This window comes from Saccopteryx leptura, chromosome 11 (assembly GCF_036850995.1).
Source record: "Saccopteryx leptura isolate mSacLep1 chromosome 11, mSacLep1_pri_phased_curated, whole genome shotgun sequence".
Taxonomy (NCBI): Eukaryota; Metazoa; Chordata; class Mammalia; order Chiroptera; family Emballonuridae; genus Saccopteryx; species Saccopteryx leptura.
Window position 1 is genome coordinate 66,169,263 of NC_089513.1, and position 26,816 is coordinate 66,196,078.

General features: G+C 43.2%; 1 protein-coding gene across 2 annotated transcripts; it reads left to right on the forward strand.

The window, feature by feature from the left end:
* Window positions 1–1,526: 1,526 nt before the first annotated feature.
* Window positions 1,527–25,785, forward strand: AMPD1 (adenosine monophosphate deaminase 1). 2 transcript variants are annotated; one of them, XM_066352481.1, is made up of 16 exons: window positions 1,527–1,592; window positions 2,942–2,953; window positions 6,233–6,413; window positions 7,828–7,993; window positions 11,699–11,864; window positions 15,597–15,816; window positions 16,803–16,932; window positions 18,370–18,564; window positions 18,852–18,983; window positions 19,832–19,995; window positions 21,952–22,078; window positions 22,258–22,421; window positions 23,112–23,232; window positions 24,785–24,958; window positions 25,143–25,253; window positions 25,606–25,785. In XM_066352481.1, the coding sequence occupies exons 1-16, from the start codon at window positions 1,571–1,573 to the stop codon at window positions 25,762–25,764; spliced, it is 2,244 nt and encodes a 747-aa protein (XP_066208578.1). In that variant the 5' UTR covers window positions 1,527–1,570; the 3' UTR covers window positions 25,765–25,785. The 2 variants fall into 2 exon arrangements, with proteins under 2 accessions (XP_066208578.1, XP_066208579.1); XM_066352482.1 differs by lacking the exon at window positions 2,942–2,953 and having other exon boundaries at window positions 1,534–1,592.
* Window positions 25,786–26,816: the final 1,031 nt, after the last annotated feature.

Sequence of the window (26,816 nt, forward strand, 5' to 3'; positions counted from 1 at the left end):
CAGGAATAAAACACTACTATAATTACAAGATTATAATTAAGAGCAAATAAATAATGTCTGCAAAGTGATCTACAAACTATAAAATGTTATAAAAAATAAAGGTATTCCTTTTATAATAATATATAGAGTAGGGACAATTGAGCACTGTAGGATAGCAGTTGAGTTTCCATAAGATTTGGATATTCTTTTTTTTGTGTGTGTGACAGAGACAGAGAGAGTCAGATATAGGGACAGATAGACAGGAAAGGAGAGAGATAAGAAGGATCAATTCATCGTTGCAGCACCTTAGTTGTTCATTGATTGCTTTCTCATATGTGTCTTGACCGGTGGGGCTACAGCAGACCGAGTGACCTCTTGCTCAAGCCAGCGACCTTGGGTTCAAGCTGGTCAGCCTTACTCAAACCAGATGAGCCCACACTAAAGCTGGCGACCTCGGGGTCTTGAACCTGGGTCCTTCGTGTCCCAGTCCAATGCTCTATCCACTGCGCCACTGCCTGGTCAGGCTTGGATATTCTTATTCATTAAATAAATTCTGTCAGGTGACTTTCTGCTAAGTCAAGGATATTTCTAATAAAAATGTGGGTGTGTGTGTGCATGCATGCATGTGTGTGTATAGCTTGATGAATATACCAGCATATTTGCCAACCACAGAAAACTGTTCTCATCACTAAAATTTGAGGACCTCAACCTTCCAGAAGTGTGTGTGTGTGTGTGTGTGTGTGTGTGTGTGTGTGTGTGTGTACAGCTTGATGAATATACCGGCATATTTGCCAACTACAGAATGCTGTTCTCATCGCTAAAATCCCGAGGACCTCGACCTTCCAAAAGCCTGGAAGACTTCGCTGCATTTCACTAGGGTGGGAAATAATCTTCAGTGGTCAACTCATTCAAGAGAACCTCACCTGTACAGAATTCCATCTGTAAGAAGATTTAGAGCAGTGGTAGTCAACCTGGTCCCTACCGCCCACTAGTGGGCATTCCGGCTTTCATGGTGGGTGGTAGTGGAGCAACCAAAGTATAAATAAAAAGATAGATTTAACTGTAGTAAGTTGTTTTATAATGATTTATTATGCCAAACTTAGCGAAAATCCGACATAAAGTACTTGGTAAGTAATTATTATTATATGCTTTAACTTGCTGTAACTCTGCTCTATAAATTTTATAAAGTAAAGTTACTTCCCTACTTTATAAATCACCATTACTGTGGAACCGGTGGGCGGTTAGAAAATTTTACTACTAACAGAGATACAAAAGTGGGCGGTAGGTATAAAAAGGTTGACTCCTCCTGATGTAAAGAGTATTGCAGTGCAATTCCCAGCCTATCACAGATATCTTTTCCAAAATCCCAGAGTAAAGATGAAAAGCTTCACATGTGTTTCACTGTCAATTGCCTAAAGCTATAAATAGGTCTGAAGCTCATCTCTCTCCTTTTAGCAGAGACAGGTCAGATTACAGGGGCAAAGCAAAAAAATAAAATAAAAGTCAGGGTACTTTATAGTGTCGGTCAGTTGTCCCACATTCTCCTCTCTCCTTTCCACTGTGCTCTCCCAGAATCCAGGACCCAGCAACAATGCCTCTGTTGAAACTTACAGGTAGGTGTGCAAAAGTGTTTGAAGAGCACCATTCTTTTAATAGGCAACCATTTCTTTAACTATCACGTCAGCTCTGGCTGATAGTTAGGATTTATGGCAGCCTTAATATATACATTTCAGGAAGAGGCAAGACAAGGTTTTCAAGTCTTGAGGGTATTTTGTTTGTTTGTTTTTAGTTTTGGGAGGGAGGTAATTTTCTAAAGCTACCATGTGGTAGCAAACTTCATAATCCCAGTAGAAAACTGTGTAAGATATTTAATATCTATCGGCTGCTACACAAAACCTTCATGGCCACAATTCCAAGAAGGGTCCGTACAATGTCTCTAGTTACAGTATTAGCTGACAAGCAGGAACATAATGGAATATTAACCCAGTCCATGTATTCTGATGGGTCACAATCCAGGTTTGTACACAGTAATTTTTAAAATAAGTGGTAAGTCTTTTTTATTATAAAGGTAATACATGTTCCACATGAAATAAAATGTAAGAAATTATACTGAAAAATAAAAGTAATAAACACTCAGAGAAATTGGGGAGTTTAGGAAAGTAGTAACAACAACAAAAAAATTACCACAGTTACATCATCCAAAGATACCACTTATAACACATTAGTGTTTTCCTTTTCAATCTATTTTCTTTGCAAATGTAAAGACTTTTTAAAAACACACAATTGGGATTATATTATACATGTCACTTTAAATCCTGCCTACATTCTTGATAACTTAATTATTTACCATAGTCTTCCAAACCCTTTCTAAACATCATTTTATATTAATGTTTTTAACATCATTTTAAACAGCTGTATAATATTCTAAATTTCTTATCCAATTCCTTAGGTTCTTTACAGTTTTTTTGTGAGTATAAATATGCTCCGAGAATCCAATTTGCACCTGAAGATTTCCCATGTTGTAGGATTACTTTATTAGAATAGATAGACTCTTGGCAGTGGTTGCTAGGTGTTACTCGATTGTTTACCAGATGAGCTGTTTCAGTTTGCCTGCTACCAGCATCATATAAGAGTTCCCGTTCCTCTTGATCGGGGTTTGTTTGTTGTTTGTTTTTTTTTATCACATTTTTACAAAGAGTACCTCTCTATGATTATAAACATAAATTTAAAGAGACATATCAGAAAGGGAAATAAAGCGAAGAGACGTATAAGGACTATTTTCCCAGGGTTTTCTAACGGCAGCAAATTGCAGGTCAGTGGAAGAAAGAGCTGTAACAACACACTCCACCCAGCCCTTTCTGTATCTGTCTACCTATTTCTATTCCAAAGCACTGGTTAGTCGCCCTTATGATTTCTGAGACTTGTTTATATATTTCATCTTGTTCTATTTTACTTCATACAGCCGAAGAAAAACGTAAGTATCTTGGACTATTTTTCCTGCCATTTGCCAAAGTATCAATTCTTAAAAGATACTATATCTCAATTCAGAAACATGGGTGTTTTTCAGCAGTGTTTACTAAACAACACCTTTGAAAGCCAACAAAGCTTAATAATGACCATAAGTATCCCACAGCATAGGAAATGAACTCATGGATTTTCCGGACTGAAAAAAAAAAATCCATTTCTTTAAAGTGAATCTCATGGGACATTTATTTGATCATTTAAAATAAATTCATCTTCTTTAGACACAGATTGGCCAGGGAGATCTATTGAGTCTTGCTTTAGTAAACCCTCAACTCCAATGCAAAAAAGAAATAATAATAATTTGGTGAATTTTTGTGACCAGATAAAATAACCTGTTTTAGAGAAAACTGTAATTTTACATGTACATTGCCCTCTAGCTCAGATGGCTTTTCCTTTAGCTGCCTGGTCACGGTTGTCGGTCTGCCTCCGAGTTCCTCTATGAGATGAGGAGTGTGGGAAGAGAGGCCCACAACCTGTCCCGCCTCCCACTCATAAAGCACTGCTGAGAAATAAGCATGCGTCTCTGAATCTGTTGGGTGAAGAGCAAGCATGATCTTTCTCTTCTCGGGTCTTGCACTTCCAATGTTAATAATAATCTCCAACTTCTGACTAAGACTGTGTAGTGTTTAAAGTATTTCTTATTTAATCGGGTTTTTTCTATCACGGTTTACAGTCAATATTATTCTGTTCTTGTTTAAGCTTTGTAACAGTTCTCTGAAGTTGACATTATTATTATTAACACTCGCCTTTTATGATGATGAACGCCCAAGCTCCTGGTGATTCTGTGGTTTGCCCCAGGCCAGCCAGCTGCCATGGACCCTTCTCCTGACTCCTAGCCCAGTGTTCCTTCCACTTCGCCCTTCCGGTTTCTGTCCTGCGTATTCTCTATGTAAACGTAGATGTCCTAACCTCGAGACAGTTGCATTCACATGCTCCATTCTCTCAAATATGGTGTGCTCAGAAAAGAGCTCAGGCGATTTTCTACACGACCCCGTGGGTGTCATCTGTCCTTTAGTCCATGAATTCAGGTTGTCACCAAATATTATCTATTCATCTTCTGAAATTCCAGTTTCACTCCGTCCTTCCCATAATCACCACCACTGAATTATCTTTGAAAAGCAGAGCTCTTGAATTATGAGTCAAACTTCAACTGTGGTTACATAAAGTCAAAACAACTGGTTGATTCAGTGGAAGGACGTATCAACCGTATAATTTTTGGTCATCATGGAAACCGCTTCTTGAGAGTAGAGTTTCAGCTCTTCAGCTGTCTATAGTGGATTAGGAAGTACAACCCTAGTAGAAACAATAATGTTTAAGAATATGAAACAGACAGACGTGGGCAGTCCCAGATAATAAATGCTGGTTCTGGAAGAGCCAGATCTCAAGCAAGCTGGGTTTGGCTCCTCGGCATCCAAATCGTACTGTCCTTCAGAGACCTCCAACATCACACCACTGTCCTCATCCTCATCGTCCTCATCATCATAACCAACTGGCCTGCTACCATTTGCCCTTCATGATGCATGGAGCCTCTCCTAACTTCTGCTTGCCATACCTCCTTGAGGCGCATGTGCCTGCTTGTGGTGCTTGGGGAGATACGATACAGCTTCTCGGGACCTGCTGGCAGCGAGGCGGGAGGCATTCTCAGGCCATCAAAAGTACCAACTCAATGTTTTGTTTGTTCCTTCATGGACCATGGTGCTTGCCAAAGAACTACTCATCGCACCCAAAGGTGCTTTTCAGTTTCAGAAAGTGCTTGAGTTTAATGGAACAAATAGATGCATGAAGTTCAGCCAACAGAGTGGGCTTCCTGTTACTTGGCTGTGACAAGCCACATTTTGAAAACTGGCTGACTGACTGTTAGTGCTGGTGATGTTATGAATCGATTACTGTCATTGCCGATGTGTGCTTCAGCCTATACTAAGTCATAAGTCATATCATTTATCATTTCCTTAATAGCCCAAAGCTAACCCAAAATACCAAATAGCTGTCTGACAAGGCTACCAAATTACATCATTCAGTTTACTCTGGTGCTTCATTTTCCTGAAAGCACCTCCACGTACATGAACTCACTTCGCATCACGACAGCCTTGTGAGAGAGGTTCGGTAGGCATTCGTAGTCTCACTTCACAGATAAGGCAGAGAAGGTGAAGGACTTAGCAAGTGCAGAGCACAGACTTGAACACATTACTCTTAAGTAAGAATTGCGAATGTGGCATTTCGGAGACCGGCGTTGATGTTGATGGGGCGGGAGTGGGGGGGATCTTTCTCTTTGCATGCACTTTGCTTTTCGTCATGTGAAGAACGTTTCTTATCTTCTACTGTTGCTCCAAATAACTGTTTACCATTTTCATTATTTGCTACCTTTGCTTTTCCGGAATAAAAAAACAAGAGACATTTAGAAGTATTAGAGGTAACGACTCATCGGGTGGGAACAACTGGTTATCTAGAAGATACAGTAGGATGCTTGATGGCCATTGCCACCCTTTTGTGTATCCTAAGAGTCTTGGAGTTGTTCATTGCTGAGCTAAAGGTCACCTTTTCCACCCATTTTAAGATTAAAGCATGTTAAAAGTCAAAATGGTTTTCTAAGTCTCACTCATTATCGAAGGCCACATGTCCACAAAAATGGGACTCCCACCACTAGGGAGTAAATTTTAGTGGTACCCTTCCCCCCTACACTAGCATATCTCCAAGTTGTCAGTCTTTGAAGAAGAATAAAAGGAAGTTGTGATGTGTGATAGAAACAATATCTATCCTATGAAGAAGAAAGTCCCTCAAGTATACATTTTTCCCAGAAGTACTTAGATTACTGGTTCTCTTTAGGAAGAAAAACTCCAAGGACCGAGAACCCTATGTACATCTTCAAAACCACCCAAAACAGTCCACTGTGCTACACGGTTGCTATGATATCAAACTTAGCCCTGCCAGATAAGATGATCTTACATTAAGTGCTAGCTAGTCCGACAAGAGCCCAAACCCATCCTTGGACCCTCCTGAAATGTGTTGTAAGAATCTGACCTGTGTTTCTGAAAATGGATTTCCAAGCCACCCACAAAAGCCACTAAAAGAGAGAGTAGGCATCGACTCCCGTCATGTATCTGGGACACTGGTCAGACAGCAGGGCACCACGCACCTAGGGCAGTGCTCAGCACGGTGCCTACACACAGCAGAAGCTCTTGGATGACTTGTGGGAAAGGGCTTGAATACTAACATGGAACACCTCTTTTAGAAATTGATGATGCAATGCGTAGCTTTGCTGAAAAAGTGTTTGCCTCTGAAGTCAAAGATGAGGGAGGCCGTCATGAGATTTCCCCCTTTGATGTGGACGAGATCTGCCCGATCTCCCACCTTGAGATGCAAGCACACATATTCCAGCTGGAGTCTCAGTCCACCTCCACAGTAAGCAAAAGGTAAGTGCTACAAGCACAATACTTTGTACATTGAAACACAGGAAGGGGGATTGTCAGGACAGATGGTTCAATGTGTCTGAATGATGGTTCAACTCAGAGCAAGACCTCTGCCAGAAAATTGTAACTTCTCCCCCAACCCCCCATTATATACTCTAGGGCAAGATAACAATGACTAAAATGGAAGAAAACAGTGGCACTCCTACCCTCATTTACAGCTCCCTTTAGTTGAAGCCTCCTTATCCACCCAAGCAAGAGGACATGAGCTACTATGTAATTGTTCCAAAGCAAAGTGAGCTGATAGCTGCTGTGTATACACTCACCCTATGCCTGGTGGGTACAGGAACTGGAACTTGGGAGCCTCATCTTCAAACTCTGCCCTTCGCCAGCTCAGCGTTCCGCTACCCCCCAGCCAGCCGGACCTCCTTCAGGCCCTGTGCCTCCATGCCCTGCCCATCTTCTGCCTTTGATGCAGAATTACTGCCCGCCCCCAACCACCTTCATAGCTCCCTCTCCACAAATCTGTTCACTTTTCCTTATTTGAACTACACTACTACTCAGGGTCTGCCATGATTTCATCCCCAGACCTACACTGATCACTTACCTGGCACCCCTTCCTCCTAGCCATCCCCCCATCATCCCACCCAGCTTCATGGGGAAAAGGTCATTCTGCTGTCTTTTTTTTTTTTTGTTTAACTTTATTTACTCATTTTAGAGAGACAGAGAGAAGGAGGGAGGAGCAGGAAGCATCAACTTCCATATGTGCCTTGACCAGGCAAACCCAGGGTTTCAAACCTGTGACCTTAGTGTTCCAGGTCGAGGGTTTATCCACTGCGCCACCACAGGTCAGGCTCTCTTGGTTTCATGTCTTTAAGGAAAGAACAATGATCCACTTCCTTTGGCATCCCTCATAGGACCCAAAATCAGGCTTGGGTCAGGGTTAAACTCAATAAGTACTTGATTTAAAGAAGTAATATTGATCAGCAACTTACAAGTTTCAGTTATTGTGTGAGGCATTTTATATACATGAAGTCTTACAGAAATCCTATAAGGTAGGCATTATTACACCAGTTTTTGCAGCTGGGGAGACAGAAGTTTAGAGAATTTCAGGAATATACACAAAATGGCACAGGTAGTAACTGACATGGCCTGTGCTCACAGCAGTCCCCATACTGCCTGTTCTGCTAGGAGTGGACACCTGTGGAGAACAACGTCATGCTGAAGGCCTTCTGGTATATTCCCCAAGGCCCACTGCGCCAGGAAGAAGGGGACACTGTCATGTGATATCTCCTCCCACAGGGTTGGATCATACCCTCATTTTAATTTTCACTTTCAGTCCTCAAAATGAAATTGTATAGTGAAACATCAATTCATCACAATGATAAATTCTTTTATTTTTCTTCATTTCCAAATCCAGAAAAAAGCGTTTCTTTGGACGGAAGACAATTAATCTGTCCATTCCACAAAGTGAGACATCTTCCACCAAAATGTCTCACATTGATGAATACATCTCTTCTTCTCCAACCTACCAGACCGTGCCCGATTTTCAGAGAGTGCAGATCACCGGAGATTACGCCTCTGGGGTGAGTGACTCCCCACAGCTCCCCACGCCTTCTGGGAAGACACTCTGCTTGATTGTTTCAGCTTCTTCCCTTCTCCTCCCCCCCTTTTTTTGTATTTTTCTGAAGTTGGAAATGGGGAGGCAGTCAGACAGACTCCCGCATGTGCCCGACAGGGATCCACCCAGCATGCTCACCAGGGGGCGATGCTCTGCCCATCTGGAGCGTTGCTCTGTTGCAACCAGAGCCACTCTAGTGTCTGAGGCAGAGGCCATAGAGCCATCCCCAGCGCCCAGGGCCAACTTTGCTCCAATGGAGCCCTAGTTGCGGTAGGGGAAGAGAGAGACAGAGAAGAAGGAGAGGCGGAGGGGTGGAGAAGCAGATGGGCACCTGTCCTGTGTGCCCTGGCCGGGAATCGAACCTGGGACTCCCGCACGCCAGGCCAACGCTCTACCACTGAGCCAACCGGCAAGGGCCATTCTTCTGCCTTTTTTTTAAATTGAATTTATTGGGGTGACACTGGTTAATAAAAATTATACAGTTTTCAGGTGACAATTCTACAGTACATCATCTGTCTATTGCAGGTGATGTGTGTTCTCCACCGTCAAGTATCCTCTCCACAACCATCTGTCCCCCTCTCCACCCTCTCCTTCCTTTTGAGGAAGGGGTTAGCTCACCTGCCCTTTGTTATATGTTATTTATTGCATTTCATCAACACCAATATGCCATGACTTATATTTCTGTCTGGCTTTCATCACCCTGCATAATCTCTCCTCCTCTGTCTCATTGCTTGTATGTGGGCAATATGCAATAGAATGTGGTGTGTGTGTTACAGAATACAGTGGGCAGATTTGGGCCAAAGTACCCAAGAGAGCAGCTCGTGGGCTCATCTCACTGACAGCATCTCAGAGCAGGAAAAGAAGCCTCCAGGAGGCTCAGGGAGTTCCTGGAAAAAGACGGACCCAGGCCAGGCCAAGACTAGAGAGAGAGGCTGCAGGCAGCCTAAACCAATACAAGAAAACAGATCGGGATAAAGAAGGGGGAAGGGAAAAGAGGAGTGGAGAGATGAGAAAAAAACAGGAAGATGAGAGAGAGGTGAGAAAATTGTCATGGAGCGTTTTCACCAGCTGTCCTCTCCAGTTTCACTGCAGACGCTTACATAATACAGTATTCCCTGGAACAGACTCCCGGATGCCGCAGGGACAGTAAACTCATGTCACAAACAACTTGACCTGCCTGTTGTACCCGGAACAGTTGGTTAGTTAATAAATCTTCACCGCATGGACTTGCAGAATCAGCATCGTATTGGTGAAACTGCTTAACCATCGGTCTGTGCTCCAAATATAGTGTTCGTTCGTGACAAGTCCTAAGCCCCTTTCTCATGTAACTGACCCACTTAGGGTTAGTCCTCAGATACTTAAAAGTGACAGAGCAGAATAATGAGCAAAGTTTGGAGAACTATAAAGTTAAAAAACAAACAAACAAAAAAACCCAGCATCAGCCTTGGCCAGATAGCTTGTTTGGTTAGACCAGGGGTCCCCAAACTATGGCCGGCAGGCCGCATGCAGCCCCCTGAGGCCATTTATCCGGCCCCCCTGCCGCACTTCTGGAAGGGGCACCTCTTTCATTGGTGGTCAGTGAGAGGAGCATAGTTCCCATTGAAATACTGGTCAGTTTGTTGATTTAAATTTACTTGTTCTTTATTTTAAATATTGTATTTGTTCTTGTTTTGTTTTTTTACTTTAAAATAAGATATGTGCAGTGTGCATAGGATTTGTTCATAGTTGTTTTTTTTTATAATCCGGCCCTCCAACGATCTGAGGGACAGTGAACTGGCCCCCTGTGTAAAAAGTTTGGGGACCCCTGGGTTAGAGCATCATTCCAGTGTGCAAAAGTTACGAGTTCAATCCCCAATCAGGACACATATAGAAACAAACGGATGCTTCTGTTACTCTTCTCCTTTTTTTCTAAAAAAAAAAAAAAAGACATTAAAATAAGGAGACAAACTTGATACCTCTGTGCTTGGTAGACATGAAAACAGGAACAAAAGGAAGGAAGACAGGAGGAGGACAAGGTTCACAGGAGCCAGGGAGAGGCCGCTCCTCCTCTGGGGGCTGGCGGGCACCTGACACCTTGGCCTGGAGTCTTAGAAGAACCAAGCGTGTTGCTCTACCTGTTGGATGAACGTGGCTGAGCTGCCGAGCAACACTCCACCTGGACATAGTCTGTGCCCAAGTCAGTCTTCACCCTGTTAATTGAACAGAGAGGTAAAGGGGAATCAGGGATGCGTTCTCAAGGCTGCTGACACCTGATGACCACTGATTCAGTTCGATCAGTTCGTCCTAAGCTCCTACTCTGAGCTAGGCATCGTGTGCTGAGTGCTGAGGACACGAAGGGGAATAAGAGCTAGCTCTTGCCCTTGAGGAGCTGAAAGATGGCGGCCCATTAGATGGCAAAACAAGCAGGCCAGCGGAAGCAGGCCTACAGACCTAGCTCCTATGCTGGACTCCCTCACCCAGGGAAGCAGGTCTTTAAAAAGAGTTCAGCTGATTAGAATCACTATCTGGACCTCAAACCACTGGGAGCAAGCTTACACCAGTCTCAGAAAGTGTTTTGGTTCTGATGATGAGCATTCAGTGATTTCAATAACTGCTTGGGTCCGCCGAGCCCTGCCAGGAGTCAGGGATGGAGCAGGAGAAATCGACCACTCTAGGAAACATCCAGCAGTTCCAAGACAGTCTTACTCTAGAAACCGTCTACTTTTAGCCACTGATAAAGTTCTCTGTAAAACCATCCAAAAGAATGGTTCTCACAGGATGATGTTCAGACCTATTTAAAACTATGGAGGCAGGGCATGCATGCTTCGGTTTGAGGGATGCATGACGTCCTACTCATCCCAAAATATCTCCCTCACTGCAGCACGTGGCTTGAATTCTCAAATCAGAGTCACATTGTCTTTAAGTTGATATATTGCCTTCACATGCCCATATTTAAAATGTTCATGGCCCTAATTGGTGGCTCAGAGGATAGAGCGTTGGACAAACATACGGATATCCTGGGTTTGATACCTGGTCAGGGCACACAAGAGAAGCAACCAACTGTTTCTCCCCCTGCCCCCTCTCCCTTCTCTCCTTCTTCCCCTCCCACAGCCAGTGACTCAATTGGTTCTAGTGTTGACTCCAGGCACTGAGGATAGCTTGGTTAATTCGAGCATCGGCCCCAGACAGGGGTTGCCGGGGGGGTCCCTGTAGGGGCATATGCAAGAATCTATCTCACTATCTCCCTTCTTCTCACTTGGAAAAGTACAAAAAAAATGTTCATCTGTTACCAGGAAGGAAAGGAGGAAGGAAGGAAGGAAGGAAGGAAGGAAGGAAGGAAGGAAGGAAGGAAGGAAGGAAGGAAGAAGGGAGAAAAGAAAGAAGGAAGAAAAGATTTTCCATATTAGAATAGGTTCTTTTAATCATATTTGCTACTCACTGCTATTTAGGGAAAAAAAAGCACAGGACAGTAAAGAAAGACTCGTCCAACAGGTAAGTTTTTGTAGAAATGGAAGAGTGAGAAAAGGTTCAGGACCTACTCCTGGAGGGAGACCCAGGGCCCAAGTCCATTAGGGAGCAGCAGGTGGAGCTCAGCAACACCCAGGACAGCGGGGAAGTGCCAATAACAAGCTTTACCCATGTCTCGGATTTTCACAGGAGTGATTCTGATACCCTGAAATGTTCTTGGCAGGTCACAGTTGAAGATTTTGAAATGGTTTGTAAGGGTCTGTATCGGGCACTGTGCATCCGGGAGAAATACATGCAGAAGTCCTTTCAGAGGTTCCCTAAAACCCCTTCCAAGTATTTGCGGATCATTGAGGGTGAGGCTTGGGTAGCAAATGAGAACTTCTATCCAGGTAAGTAACTTTCTTCTATAATGTATGGAATATATCTTTAAGTTTAACAACTAACTGTTAAATATGCCCCTAGATTATAAATAATATCAGCCCTGGCTGGGTAGTTCATTTGGGTGAAGCATCATCCTCATAGTACAGGGTTGCAGGTTCAATCCACAGTCAGGACACATACAAGAATCAACCAGCAAATGCATAAATAAGTGGAGAAACAAATCAGTGTTCCTTTCTCTCTCTCTCTAATATTAATCAAAAAATAAAATTTTTTAAATCTATAAAAGAATATATATTATAGTCACCTTTGGCTCCATTCTCTCTCCTGCCCATGTGTCCAATTACCTGACTCAGTCTGTACAGTATCTGTCAAAACCTCTTTCTCTTCAGCATTTCCCCAAACCTAATTTAAGCCTCTTCTCTCCTTGTTTAAATGATTGCAATAGTTGTTCTAACTACTCGGTGAAAACCTAATCTCACTCCCTTTGGTGCATCCTCACTTTGATTCCAGTTATTAAAAGAGAGATCTGAGCACATTCTTCTCCTGACAAAAACCTTTAACTGCTCCTCGTTACCTGCAAAATTGAGTTCCGTTTTTAGCCTAGTATTCAAGGCTACCACCATGTGGCCTCCTAACTACATTTAAAGTGCCTATTAATTTTTCGACTTGCACACTCAACATATTTATAAACTCAGCTCCTTTATTCCACCTTTGAACTCTGTTCTTGTTGAAGTACAGTGTGTCCGTAAAGTCATGGTGCACTTTTGACCGGTCACAGGAAAGCAACAAAAGACGATAGAAATGTGAAATCTGCACCAAATAAAAGGAAAACCCTCCCAGTTTCATACCTATTCAGTGCAGTTTGATGTGGGCTCACGCACAGATTTTTTAGGGCTCCTTGGGTAGCTATCCCGTATAGCCTCTACAGACTCGTCACTGACTGATGGCCTACCAGAACGGGGTTTCTCCACCAAACTGCCGGTTTCCTTCAACTGCTTATCCCACCGAGTAATGTTATTCCTATGTGGTGGCGCTACGTTATAAACGCGCCGATATTCACGTTGCACTTTGGTCACGGATTCGAATTTAGTGAGCCACAGAACACACTGAACTTTCCTCTGTACCGCCCACATCTCGACTGGCATGGCCGTGGGCTGCTCCGCTGTATACACGGTGTTACATCATCATCTGTACATGCGCACATGCTGCCACATCATCCTACAGAAACTGGGAGGGTTTTCCTTTTATTTGGTGCAGATTTCACAGTTCTGTTGTCTTTTGTTGCTTTCCTGTGACCGGTCGAAAGTGCACCATGACTTTACGGACACACTATTTCTTGTCTTCCATTTAGTTCAGCGCTTTCCTGACGCTGTACTATTGCCATGCTGTTCCCTTTGCCTGCACTGCCTTTCCCAACGCTTTTTCCCTGTATCTCCAGATCCCCATATCCAACCTCCTGCTTCATGATGCAGCCCAAATACCATCATTACCCGCCTTCCTCTGACTTTTGATAAAAGTAAACGACATGATTTAACTTTCCACAGTACTTTACATAGATCACATTTTACTTTATGCCTTGTATAAAGTCAAGTACATATTTTTAAGCAAACAAATTTTAATAATTTCACAGATTTCTATTGTGTAACTATATCATAATTTATTCAACCAAATTCTACATTTAGGCATTTAAAGTTCTGACTTTTAAAACCTATTTCCAACAACGCTATAATAAACATCTTTATATAAACATCTTTATATCTTTAGGGTTATACTTCTGGAATTGAAATTTCAGAGGAGGCAAATATTTAAGGTGTTTGAATTTTCAAATTCCTATATTGTCAAAGCTTTCCAGTTCTACAACTTCCTCTCTGTAATTCTTTTTAATATTAAAACCATATTAAACATGTGTCCAGTTTGGTGACTCATACAATTGGTTTATGTAGCTTCTAAAATATTGACATTTAGATGTCAATATTTAGGATGTTTGACCTGCCCTTCTTTCTCCTATGTTACACTTTATCTCTCTCCTATGTTTAGGATAAGGAAGATTAATATTTCATGTAGCAACATGCCGTTTCACTTCTCTCCTGTTCCCTATTACCCAGTTTTGAATAGAAGAATGTAGAAACATTTTCTATCTTTTCTCTCAGTCTGGCGTCTTAGTCGTCAGCTGTAAACAGGAGACTTTCTGATGCCTTGGGCACATACTTGTTGAGAGCAAAAGGATGAGTGCTTCCAAGACTGTGACAGTGGAGACTCTGTTCCTGGCTCACTTAGGTTAGAACAGTGAGAAAAAGGAGTCCTTCGCCCATATAATCCCTTCTTACTCCCTTTAGCAGAAACTGTATGTGGGAATAATTACAATAAGAACTATAATTCTTACTATAAAAATATATTTTATATTCCCATTTATGTTAAAACCACTCTAGATGGAGCACAAATTTTTTTTTAGCGCAGTGTGATTATTCTGTGATACTGTAAGGGTGTGTGTATACATGTCATTATACATTTTTCAAAACCCATAGAATGTACACCACCAAGTGTGAACCCCAATATAAATTATAGATTTTGAGTGATAATGCAATGTCAGGGTAGGTTTATTGATTGTAACAAATGTACCACTCTGGTGGAGAATGCTAATAGGATCTGTGTACATTGGTGATGGGGAGGTAGGGGTACATGAGCAATCTGTACTTGGTGCTTAATTTTGCTATAAACCTAAAACTGCTGTAATAATTAAGTTCATTAAAAAATAATGATTCGCCCCAGGTGCTGAGGATAGCTCAGTTGGTTCAAGCATCAGCTCCAGACGGAGGTTGCCAGGTGGATCCCAGTCGGGGCCCATGTGGGAGTCTGTCTCACTCTCTCCCTTCCTCTCACTTAAAAAAAAAAAAAAGACTATATTAAGACTGATAGAGGAGGTTGGTTTAAATAACAAAATAATCCAAATGCTACTTTTCAAATATAGTTTTACTTTTATTTCTATGCAATGATCTCATAAGCTAATAAAATACTCCAAACAGAAGGAAGCCTTTGTAGCCAACTTTAGTAAATAATTAAAATTATTTGTAACATATCAATTATGTAAACAATACTTGAAGATTAGTCTTACACTAGATAAAATATTATAGCTATTTTATACTAATTCAGTCACTTTTTTTTTTTTTTCTTTCATTTTTCTGATGCTGGAAACAGGGAGAGACAGTCAGACAGACTCCCATATGCACCCGACCGGGATCCACCCGGCACGCCCACCATGGGGCGACGCTCTGCCCACCAGGGGGCGATGCTCTGCCCATCCTGGGCGTCGCCATGTTGCGACCAGAGCCACTCTAGTGCCTGAGGCAGAGGCCACAGAGCCATCCCCAGCGCCCGGGCCATCTTTGCTCCAATGGAGCCTTGGCTGCGGGAGGGGAAGAGAGAGACAGAGAGGAAAGCGCGGCGGAGGGGTGGAGAAGCAAATGAGCGCTTCTCCTGTGTGCCCTGGCCGGGAATCGAACCCGGGTCCTCCGCACGCTAGGCCGACGCTCTACCGCTGAGCCAACCGGCCAGGGCTAATTCAGTCACTTTTAAAAAATAATGTAAAAATAAACTTTAGCTTAGCTCTAGATAATGACAACTTATGATGTACAGTGTTCTAAATGAATGAGATTTTACAGTATTTCATATTTTGGTTATTTTTATGTGGTCACTTATCCCATGTGCTGATATATTACTCTGTGTTTTATTGAAATCAAAAGTCTTTACCCCTCCTGTGAAGAAAGGAGAAGACCCCTTCCGAACAGATGACCTCCCAGAAAACCTGGGTTATCACTTCAAAATGAAGGACGGTGTCGTTTACATCTACCCTAATGAAGAAGCAGCCAGCAAAGACGAGCCCAAGCCACTTCCTTACCCCAATCTGGACTCCTTCTTAGATGATATGAATTTTTTACTTGCTTTGATTGCCCAAGGACCTGTGTAAGTGTCTAGTGAGACTTAACCTTTTACTCTGGCTCTTGATAGCAAAAATAAGTATTTTTAAGTGCTTATGATGTTTAAATGCTATATTAAACCTTCCATGTACATGATTTCTTTTACTCCTCACAATTGTTCTATGAAGTGGGTATTTTTTTTGTATTTTTCTGAAGTTGGAAACGGGGAGACAGTCAGACTCCCGCATGCACCCGACTGATATCCACCCGGCATGCCCACCAGGGGGCGATGCTCTGCCCATCTGGGGCATTGCTCTGTTGCAACCAGAACCATTCTAGCGCCTGAGGCAAAGGCCATGGAGCCATCCTCAGCGCCTGGGCCAACTTTGCTCCAATGGAGCCTCGGCTGCAGGAGGGGAAGAGAGTGACAGAGAGGAAGGAGAGGGGGAGGGGTGGAGAAGCAGATGGGCGCTTCTCCTGTGTGCCCTGGCCGGGAATCGAACCCGGGACTCCTGCACGCCAGGCCGATGCTCTACCACTGAGCCAACCGGCCAGGGCTATGAAGTGGGTATTTTTATCATTCCAGTTTTATAAGCTAAGACTTTGATGACTACGTAATTTGCCCAAAGTCACACGGTTGACGAAGCCAGGACTCAAGCCCAAAGCTGCCAACTCCAAAGCCAGGGCCCTTCACCTTCAGCCTCACTATCTCCTCTGACTTTTTAATTTTTATTTAATTTTATTATTTTTTCATTAGATTTATTGGGGTGGTGACATTGGTTAATAAAATTATATAGATCTCAGGGGTACAATTCTATAATCCCCTGATTTTTAAATGCCTTCCCACCTCCTCCCTTATTATTATATCCAATGTTGATGAAAAGATTAAGCCCTGGGAACCCAGAGTAAACTGAAATGTTTGTTCTAATAATTGTTTCCTGTAGTTGTTAAGGGCCATGATGGTTTTGAAATTGTGACTGTTTTCCTTAGATGTCTGGAATTTTTAGAATCATATGATTTACTTTTTCACAGTAAGACCTACACCCACCGGCGCCTGAAGTTCCTCTCCTCCAAGTTCCAGGTCCACGAGATGCTCAACGAGATGGATGAGTTAAAGGAGCTCAAGAACAACGCCCACCGGGACTTTTATAACTGCAGGAAGGTAACCATTTCGCTGCTCAGAGGTCGTTCCTGGGAGAAAACTTTAACCCAGTTAGTCTTTCTGGAGCAGGACAAGAAAGATAATGTTTTTTTAATTATTGTAAGATTTCTGCAGATTCAGTGGAATTTAGTGAAAGCAGACCAATTATGTCTAAAAAGTTAAAAGCCACTTGTATGAGTTCCATATAGAAAGGTTTACCCCATTCTTGCCATAAAAACGTACAATCCTCAACAACAAAAATAACAAAAGCAAATAAAACCTCAAAACCCTCTATTCTAGGATTTGAAAGATCTTTATTCTAGTCCTTTTTTTCTGCTTCCTGACTGTAAGATATGGGAGGAAGTGATTAAATATTTCTGAGTTTCTTATTTCTCATTTGGAAATTGTATCTGCTCATTCTAGCTCACAAAAGGACTGTGGATATCTCATCAGCTAGAAACACTTCCAAGATGTGTTCTGATCATTTAAGCAGTTGCAAGGAAGTGAGGATAGGAAAGAGATTTGGGACCAATTCCTAGCTCAGCTGCTTGTATATATAACCTTGGGCAAAAAATCTATCAAAATTTCATCTCATAAAATTGTAAATTATAAAAATATTGAACTGACCCTGGCTGGTGGCTCAGTAGGTAGAGCATTGGCCTGGTGTATAGATGTCCTAGTTTCAATTCCTGGTCAGGGCACATAGGAGAAATGACCATCTACTTCTCTCCACCCTTTCTCTCCCCCTTACCCTCCCACAGCCAGTGGCTCACTTGGTTTGAGCATGGCCCAGGCACTGAGGATGGCTCCTTCTGAGCATGACAGCCTCAAACACTAAAAATGGCTTGGTACTCAAGCATTGGCCTCAGATGGGGATGCCAGGTGGATCTCGGTTGTAGCACATGTAGGGGCCTGCCTTACCATCTCCACTCCACTTAACTAAAATATTTCAAAATAAGTATGAAGCGACAAAATATCCCCTAATTTTTGTGAGCAGTATATATATATTAAACTCATCCATGTTGTCACTCTTCCATGGCTTCATAATTTCAATTCTTTCTCCCTTTGGGACTATAAACTATGGTAGCTACTTCACTTCCAAATGTGTCTCAGGGATAGAGAATGGTCCCCAAGAATTCTGTGTGGACCAAGTGTAAACTGCAAGTAAGCTGGATGTACAGTTATCCAAGAAAAGCAGACATTATTATTGCACCCAGGCTAACCTTTCATATCTTGACAAGGACACAAAAAGGCGCCACAAGTTTTTTGTTTGGTTGAATTTTGTTGTTGTTTTGATCTTTATTTTTTTGTTGGGCCTTTTCCACCAGCTGTCAGGTCACAGCCTTGTTACTTAGTCCTTTCTCCCACCACAGAGGGATTTGCAGGCACCAGAGCCTCTAACAGAGCAATATAACTAGAGCTGACTGTTCGCTTTTCTTTCTCTGAACGTACGCACAGGTGGACACCCATATCCATGCAGCTGCTTGCATGAACCAGAAGCACCTTCTGCGCTTTATTAAGAAATCCTACCAAGTGGATGCTGACAGAGTGGTCTATAGCACCAAGGAGAAAAATCTGACCCTAAAGGAACTTTTTGCTAAATTAAAAATGCATCCCTACGACCTGACTGTTGATTCTCTGGATGTTCACGCTGTAGGTTGAAAAGATAATGACAGTTTCACTCAAACACTCAGAAACCCACGTGCCTTTCTCCTACGGAACCTCCCTTCTCAGAGCCATGCTGGCTTCCCATGCTGACTGAAGTCACTACAGACAATTCTGAAGTTCATTCATTTGTCAACTGCCCCGGATTCCATTCTAAGAGCCCTGCCCTTTCCCTTGCTGTCAGGCCCCTGTTCCTTATGACCGTTGCCTACCTTTCTGTGTCTAGGCAGCTTTGGTAATGATATACGTACTTGTGTTCCTGTTTCCTGATTCAGGGACGCCAGACCTTCCAGCGTTTTGATAAATTCAATGACAAATACAATCCTGTAGGAGCAAGTGAGCTACGGGACCTCTACCTGAAGACAGACAATTACATTGATGGGGAATATTTTGCCACTATCATTAAGGTGAGGAGGAACCACCAGATCTAGGGCACCTGGCCTGGTTCTTGAGGAAGGGGAGGAAGAAAGAGAGGAATGAAAGGAAGGAGAGAAAGAAAAGCAGGAAGGGAAGGAGGGAGGAAGCATGCTATCCTTAGGACCAAGCACTGCACAAATAGATACAAGAATTTCTTCTGAAATGTCCTCTGTCCTGATTTTTAAAGCCCTTTGTTCCTAGGATAGAGAAAAAAAAAGTGTGGGTCTGGGATTAAGGATCTGGCTCTCTCAGGCTTTTGGAGCTGTAAATTCAGGAAGAGTTGGGATGGAAATCACCCTCAGCTTCACGATGCCTGAGCATGAGGAAGCAGGAATGACCCGTGGTGTTGGGAGCTGTGTGTTCTGGGAGGTAGGGGGCATATGAAAAGCTGGATTTCTTTTGCAGGTGCCTTGGGTATCCCATTATGCTTAGTCTGACTTTTTCACGCTCTAGACTTCATCGTCCTATCCGTCGTTTACCGTCACTAAATTCCCCTCAACTCAGTTCTCTTAGGTCTTAGCCTTGATAATCTTTTTTAATGTTTTATTTTTTGATTTTAGAGAGAGGAAAGGAGAGAAAGAGAGAGAGACAGGAACATCTGTTCCTGTATGTCCCTGATTAGGGATTGACCCATTAACCTCTGCAATTTGTGATGCGCTCCAACCAACCGAGCCATCTGGCCAGGGATTAACCTTGACAGTTTTCCACTGACTTCCTCTAACATTTCTTCCCTTCTTCTAAGTCCCTAGACCCTATCTCCTGTCCCTAGACCCCAAAGGCTGAACCCTGATTTACTTGTCGGAATTCCTGGCTTCCGACTCCTCTCTTGGCTTTGCAGGAAGTAGGTGCAGACCTCGTGGAGGCCAAGTACCAGCATGCTGAGCCCCGCCTGTCAATCTACGGCCGTAGTCCCGACGAGTGGAGCAAACTCTCCACCTGGTTCGTCCGCAACCGCATCTACTGCCCCAACATGACATGGATGATCCAGGTCCCCAGGATCTAGTATGTGTCTGACCATCAGAATCCTGAAGCCTCACCTCCTCTACACGAACAAGAAACATGCAGCATAGCTAGACAGAAATCAGCTTTGTTAAACTGCCCTCAGTACTGGGTGCTGCGTCATGGGTGCCGGGTTTTGTTCACTCTGGGTTCAGCACTCCTGACCATAGACAGAAGTTAAAATGATCATTTCAGTTCAATTTTCTAAACAGAAGTTTTTTTTTATTTTAAAACACAAGACTTTAGCCTGATCAGGCAGTGGCATGGTAGATAGAGCATCAGACTGGGATGCAGAGGACCCAGGTTCAAAACCCCGAGGTTGCCGGCTTGAGCATGGGTTTACCAGCTTGAGCGCAGGTTAGCTGGCTTGAGCATGGGTTCATAGACATGATCCTGTGGTCGCTGGCTTGAGCCCAAAGGTTGCTAGCTTGAAGCCCAAAGTTGCTGGGTTGAGCACTGCTATAGCCCCCTGGTCAAGGCACATATGAGAAAGCAATCAATGAACAACTAAGGTCTCACAATGAAGACTTGATGCTTCTCATCTCTCTCCCTTCCTGTCTGTCTGTCCCTATCCATCCCTCTGTTGCAAAAACAAACAAACAAACAACAAAAACACACACACACACATACACACACACACACCACTAGACTTTAGATTACAAAATAACTTACTGAGAATGATGGAAATTTAGCTAGGATAAGAACTATATACATTTTTTTCTCCTGTCCTTCCTCTCTGTGTCCTGTTCATTCTTTCCCATTCTCATCTGTTCTGGAATGTAGCTTCCTTGTGTCAGAACCACTGCAACTGTCTGCTGATTGTCTCATCAGCGAGGGATCAAGTTCTCCATAATCAATGAGTGTTTATCACCACCTGCTAATTACTCATGGCCCCCAGAAATGTTCAGTGTCACTGAGCATCTATCTAATTTAAGTGTTTATATATTTTCTGGCCACCTACCTTTATGTTCTGTGTGCTCTGTGACAATGCAAGACTTTTATCCTGTCTCTTTAGCCAAAAAAATAACTTTTTGGCCAGAATAATACTTTCCATCTAATATCATTAAGACAGAGAGGCAGTAGGTGTGGTGGTTGGAGCATGGACTCTGGACCCAGACTGGCTGTGCTTGAATCCCGGCCTTACCACTTACTAGCTGTGTGACCTTGGGCAAGTTATATGACCTCTCTGTGCCTTGTCTTTGTTGTTGTTTTTTAGAGATAGAGGTTTTTTTAAAGATTTTATTTATTGATTTTAGAGAGAGGAGAGAGAGAAAGGTGAGGGGAGCAGGAAGCATCGATTCATAGTATTGTAGTTGCTTCTCATATGTGCCTTGACTGGTCCAGCCTGGGGTTTCAAACCTGCGACCTCAGCATTCCAGGTCAACACTCTATCCACTGCACCACCACAGGTCAGGCAGTGTCTTGGTTTTATCATCTTTAAAATGGGGTAATAACAGTACTTACTGATCAAGTTATTATGAGGATTAAATTAGCCAGTAGTCTGGCCAGTTAGAACAAAGGCGGGCACATACTGAGTGATATTCTCGGAGCTTGTTAGATTGCCCCTGGCTAGAGCACATCAGAGTGTTTCGTGTTAACCGTGCCACACTCACCATCTTGTATGCCCCAAACATAAATAACTGAACCCTTTATGTTGTAGTCTCCATACTCCTCTTTCCCTCCCTGGATTTAGCTGTAAAGCTTTACTTTTCCTACGGCCCGAGGATTTGCAGAAGAGATGGGGGCACGTGGTTCAGCATGAAATTGATACGTTCTATGCCCATCCCCAACTGAATCCCTCTTTATGGGTAACCAAAGAGGTGTACCAGGACAGACCTAGGATGGACATACTGGGTCTTACCCTGAACATGGCATTTGGTCCTCTTGTCATCTCATACTGGGGCTATCAGCCCTAAAAACCTTCCTGTCCTCCTAAAGTCTCTTCAATTTTGCCTCTAGTGATGTGTTTCGAGCTAAGAATTTCCTTCCACACTTTGGAAAGATGCTGGAAAATATTTTCATGCCAATATTTGAGGCCACCGTCAACCCCCAAGCCCACCAAGACCTCAGTATCTTCCTCAAGCATGTAAGCACGGCCCTGTTGGCCTTCATCTTGCTGCCCGGTAACCAGCCCACCTCCCTGGCTGGAATTCACCCTTGGTGCTTATCTCTAACGCTGGGTCCTTGCTGCTGGAAGCGGAAAGTTTGAGGGCCGGGACCCTGCAGTCAGACTGAACCTAGTGTGTGGTTCACTTTTCCTGACAGATTACTGGCTTTGACAGTGTGGATGATGAGTCCAAACACAGTGGCCACATGTTCTCCTCCAAGAGCCCCAAGCCCCAGGAGTGGGCAACGGGAAGTAACCCATCTTACACTTACTATGCCTACTACATGTATGCAAACATCGTGGTGCTCAACAGCCTGAGAAAGTAAGTAGACAGGACCTGGAGCAGGGAGAACCTATTTGACACAACTTGCCCCTCATACATGGGTACCATAGGTGGGCAAGGGCCTGCACTGCATTGCTGAGATGCTTCCAGCGGGCCCAAATCAGAAATTTTTTTCCCTTGACTTTTTTTTTCAGTGTCTTTGTATTTATTTGGGGACAAGAATGGACATTTTGGAGTCTTCAGTAACACTCATAGTTCTTGCTCTTTCGAAGTTTATGGTAATTTACAGTAATCACTGTGCAATCTATTATAAAACTCCAGACATTTCCCCCTTTATGACAGATCTAAGTAAGACTAAATAGAGGAATGTTATTATGGGGCTTTCTGGAAACATTTCCCCCCTTAAAGTATGAGTAGGAGAAATGAGGACATGGTGATGTTGGTGTACTTCCTGTTGAAATTGCAGATGTTTCTGTTCAAGTAATCAAATCCTCACTTTCCTCTATACCCTCACATCCTCTGCTGCCTCTTTTTCAAAAGTATGTGTTTAGGAAGAATTAAGATTATGATTTGGAACTGCTGGTTTTGCTGAATCCTTTGTATGCCCCATGTTGACACCCTTCCAGAGAGTTCATTTTTCTACCAAATTTTCTTGTAAATCACCCAGAATTGTCGCCAGGTCCTAGTCAACCACCTGCACGTCCTACAACAATAGTTCCGTTTCCCTAGGGAGCGAGGCATGAACACGTTTCTGTTCCGACCTCACTGTGGGGAAGCTGGAGCGCTCACCCACCTCATGACAGCGTTCATGACAGCAGACAACATTTCTCATGGGCTGAATTTAAAAAAGGTGAGTCAGAGGCTTTCTTCTGAATAGTAAGTTTTTTAGGTAAGCAAACAAAATTGAAACAGACTCATAGATACAGAGAGCAGACTGGTGGTAGTCAGAGGGGAGAGGTGTTGTGGGACTGGGTGAAACAGGTATAAGGATTAAGCAGTACAAGTCGGTACGCCCAAAATAGTCCCGGGGAAGTAAAGTACTGCATAGGGAATAGAGTCAATAAGAAAGTAATAACTAACTATGGTGCCACTGAAAATCCTGGGAGGAATACTTTGGAAGGCATATGATTGTCTAACCACTATGCTGTATACCTGGAACTAATATAAAATAATATTGAGTGTAAACTCTAATTAAAAATAAAAATTTTAGGCCCTGGCCAGTTGGCTCAGTGGTAGAGCATCGGCCTGGCGTGCAGAAGTCCCGGGTTCGATTCCCGGCCAGGGCACACAGGAGAAGCGCCCATCTGCTTCTCCACCCCTCCTCCTCTCCTTCCTCTCTGTCTCTCTCTTCCCCTCCCGCAGCGAGGCTCCATTGGAGCAAAGATGGCCTGGGCTTTGGGGATGGCTCCTTGGCCTCTGCCCCAGGCACTAGAGTGGCTCTGGTCGCAACAGAGTGACGCCCCGGAGGGGCAGAGCATCGCCCCCTGGTGGGCAGAGCGTCGCCCCCTGGTGGGCGTGCCGGGTGGATCCCGGTCAGGCGCATGCGGGAGTCTGTCCGACTGTCTCTCCCCGTTTCCAGCTTCAGAAAAATAATAAAAAAAAAATTAAATAAATTAAAAAATAAATAAAAATTTTAGCCTCACCTGTGGTGGCGCAGTGGATGGAGCGTTAACCTGGAACACTGAGGTTGCCAGTTCAAAACCCTGCACTTGCCTGGTCAAGGCACATGTGGGAGTTGATGCTTCCTGCTCCTCCCCCCTTCTCTCTCTCTCTCTCTCTCTCTCTCTCTCTCTCTCTCTCTCTCCTCTCTAAAATGAATAAATACATAAAACATTTTAAAATAGTAACTTTTCATTTGAGCTAGTCACAAGCCATTATCAACACTATCAAATTTAAGTTGAAAAAAAAGATTTTGGAGATTATTTAGTGCAGTTCATTTCACAAAGGCCCAGAGAGGTAAAGCAACTTCCTCAAGATTACGTGCTAGTTGGTGGCAGAGAGCAGTTACTGCAGATCGCCTGACTTCCATTTTAGAACTCCCACTAAGGATAATTGAGAGGTGGCTTGGCTCATCTTAAGCTAGTTTTGGCCAGATTTCTTGTTATAGCATGTTTTTAAATGCCTCTCATGAGAGTCAGACTTCCTTGACTTTTTAGGTGAAGCCTTTTGCCAGAGACAGACCATCTAATTCAGTGCTTCTGAAAATTGATGAACCCAAAGCATTGTATTCTGAATAATACTTACACTTAAAAACTATTTTTTTTTTCACTTAGGGATTTAAAGAATAGGTGATAATCTGTTGAAAGCTAAAACCTGAGGTAGACCATGGGGTTTTAACATTTCTCGTTTGTATCCTTTTTCCCATATCCTTAAATCATTTTCTTTTTCCTTTTGCTTTTCAGAGTCCTGTGTTACAGTACTTGTTTTTCCTAGCCCAGATTCCGATCGCTATGTCGCCATTAAGTAACAACAGCTTATTTCTAGAATATGCCAAGAACCCTTTTTTAGATTTCCTCCAGAAAGGGCTAGTGATCTCCCTGTCTACAGATGACCCAATGCAATTCCACTTCACCAAGGTAGGCATATGGAATAGCAAGCAACACAAAGCATACTTTGCTGGGCTGCTGTTTCCCACCCAGAATGTAAAAGTCAAATCAGGTTATTTCACCATTCTTCTTGTGCAAGATGCTGTTCTTTTAATACGCTCCTTTTCCCTTCTGTCCCACTTTCTTTTTGCCTCATTTAAATACATAACCCAAGGAGCCCCTAATGGAAGAATACGCCATTGCTGCCCAAGTCTTCAAGCTGAGTACCTGTGACATGTGTGAAGTGGCAAGGAACAGCGTTCTGCAATGTGGACTTTCTCACGAGGTAGACCTGTCTTTTCCTGGTTGCCCTTCTGAGTTTAGATCTGGCCACTTGAACACTGAAAAATGAGTTGGGGATACATGGGGGGAAAATATTATTCTGCAAATCACATGCAGTTGCTATGGACAGGGACTAGAAAAAAATTATTCTGTTTCTCCAGCCCTGCTTTTTGGGCAAGAGATACAAAATGCACTGTGTCTCAGCAGACCACGCCCACTGAGGCACTAGATAGGTGTTTTTAATGGCTTGTTTCCTTTTGCCAATGGCTAACATAAGGAAGGAATCTATGTGGAGGATATAATTATTGTCTCTATCAGGGTAAAAAGAGAAAACAATTATTCTGCTTACTTTACAGGAGAAAGCAAAGTTCCTGGGCAACAATTACCTTGAAGAAGGCCCTAGTGGAAATGATATCCGGAGGACAAATGTAGCCCAAATCCGCATGGCTTATCGCTATGAAACCTGGTGTTATGAACTTAATTTAATTGCTGAAGGCCTTAAATCAGGAGACTAAAATAAATAAACCAAATAATAATGTGGGTGAGGTTTTCATTGTAGCATGTGAATAATAATAGTTGCCAGTTATTGAATAAGCCAAGAATTGTATTAGCTATTGTTCCATTGACATCATTTCATTTAACTCTTTTCACAACTTTATAAAGTAAGTATGATTATCTCTCTATTGGAGAAGATAGGTAACCTGAAGCAAGTGACATTCATAACCTGCACAAGAATACACCTAAGTGAGTGGTAGCAGTGGGGATCTAAGTTTGTCTGTTTCCAGAATCTTCATGACTTTCAGGCAAAACAGTTATCAAGGCGGGGAAAAAATACAAGCAATGACTTGTTACTGAGAGAACATAGGCTTTTGGTTTACAGAATGAAACTTGCTGAAGGCATTTAAAAGTGCTTTTGACAGGATGTAACTGAAGAGTGGCTTTCTTAGACAAAAAAACAACAGATATAACTATAGATAATCTGTACTTACAAATTTTTATCCTTAGAATTTATCTTACAAAAGGATTCTTAGCTTTAAGGCAGGGGTCGGGATCCTTTTTGGCTGAGAGAGCCATGAACGCCACATATTTTAAAATGTAATTCTGTGAGAGCCATACAATAACCCATGTACATTACGTATTATTCAATAAAAATTTGGTGTTGTCCCAGAGGACAGCTGTGATTGGCTCCAGCCACTCGCAACCATGAACATGAGCAGTAGGAAATGAATGGATTGTAATACATGAGAATGTTTTATATTTTTAACATTATTTTTTTTATTAAAGGTTGTCTGCGAGGCCCTGGCCGGTTGGCTCAGCGGTAGAGCGTCGGCCTAGCGTGCAGAGGACCCGGGTTCGATTCCCGGCCAGGGCACACAGGAGAAGCGCCCATTTGCTTCTCTACCCCTCCGCCGCGCTTTCCTCTCTGTCTCTCTCTTCCCCTCCCGCAGCCGAGGCTCCGTTGGAGCAAAGATGGCCCGGGCGCTGGGGATGGCTCTGTGGCCTCTGCCCCAGGCGCTAGAGTGGCTCTGGTCGCAACATGGCGACGCCCAGGATGGGCAGAGCATCG

Bases quoted from the DNA above. Each gene is read 5' to 3' on its own strand.
- AMPD1 (XM_066352481.1), top strand. From the start codon at position 1,571: ATGCCTCTGTTGAAACTTACAG. The intron at 18,565-18,851 runs GTAGGTTGAAAA...TTCCTGATTCAG, and splicing joins ATTCTCTGGATGTTCACGCT to GGACGCCAGACCTTCCAGCG. The intron at 19,996-21,951 runs GTATGTGTCTGA...TTTTGCCTCTAG, and splicing joins ATCCAGGTCCCCAGGATCTA to TGATGTGTTTCGAGCTAAGA.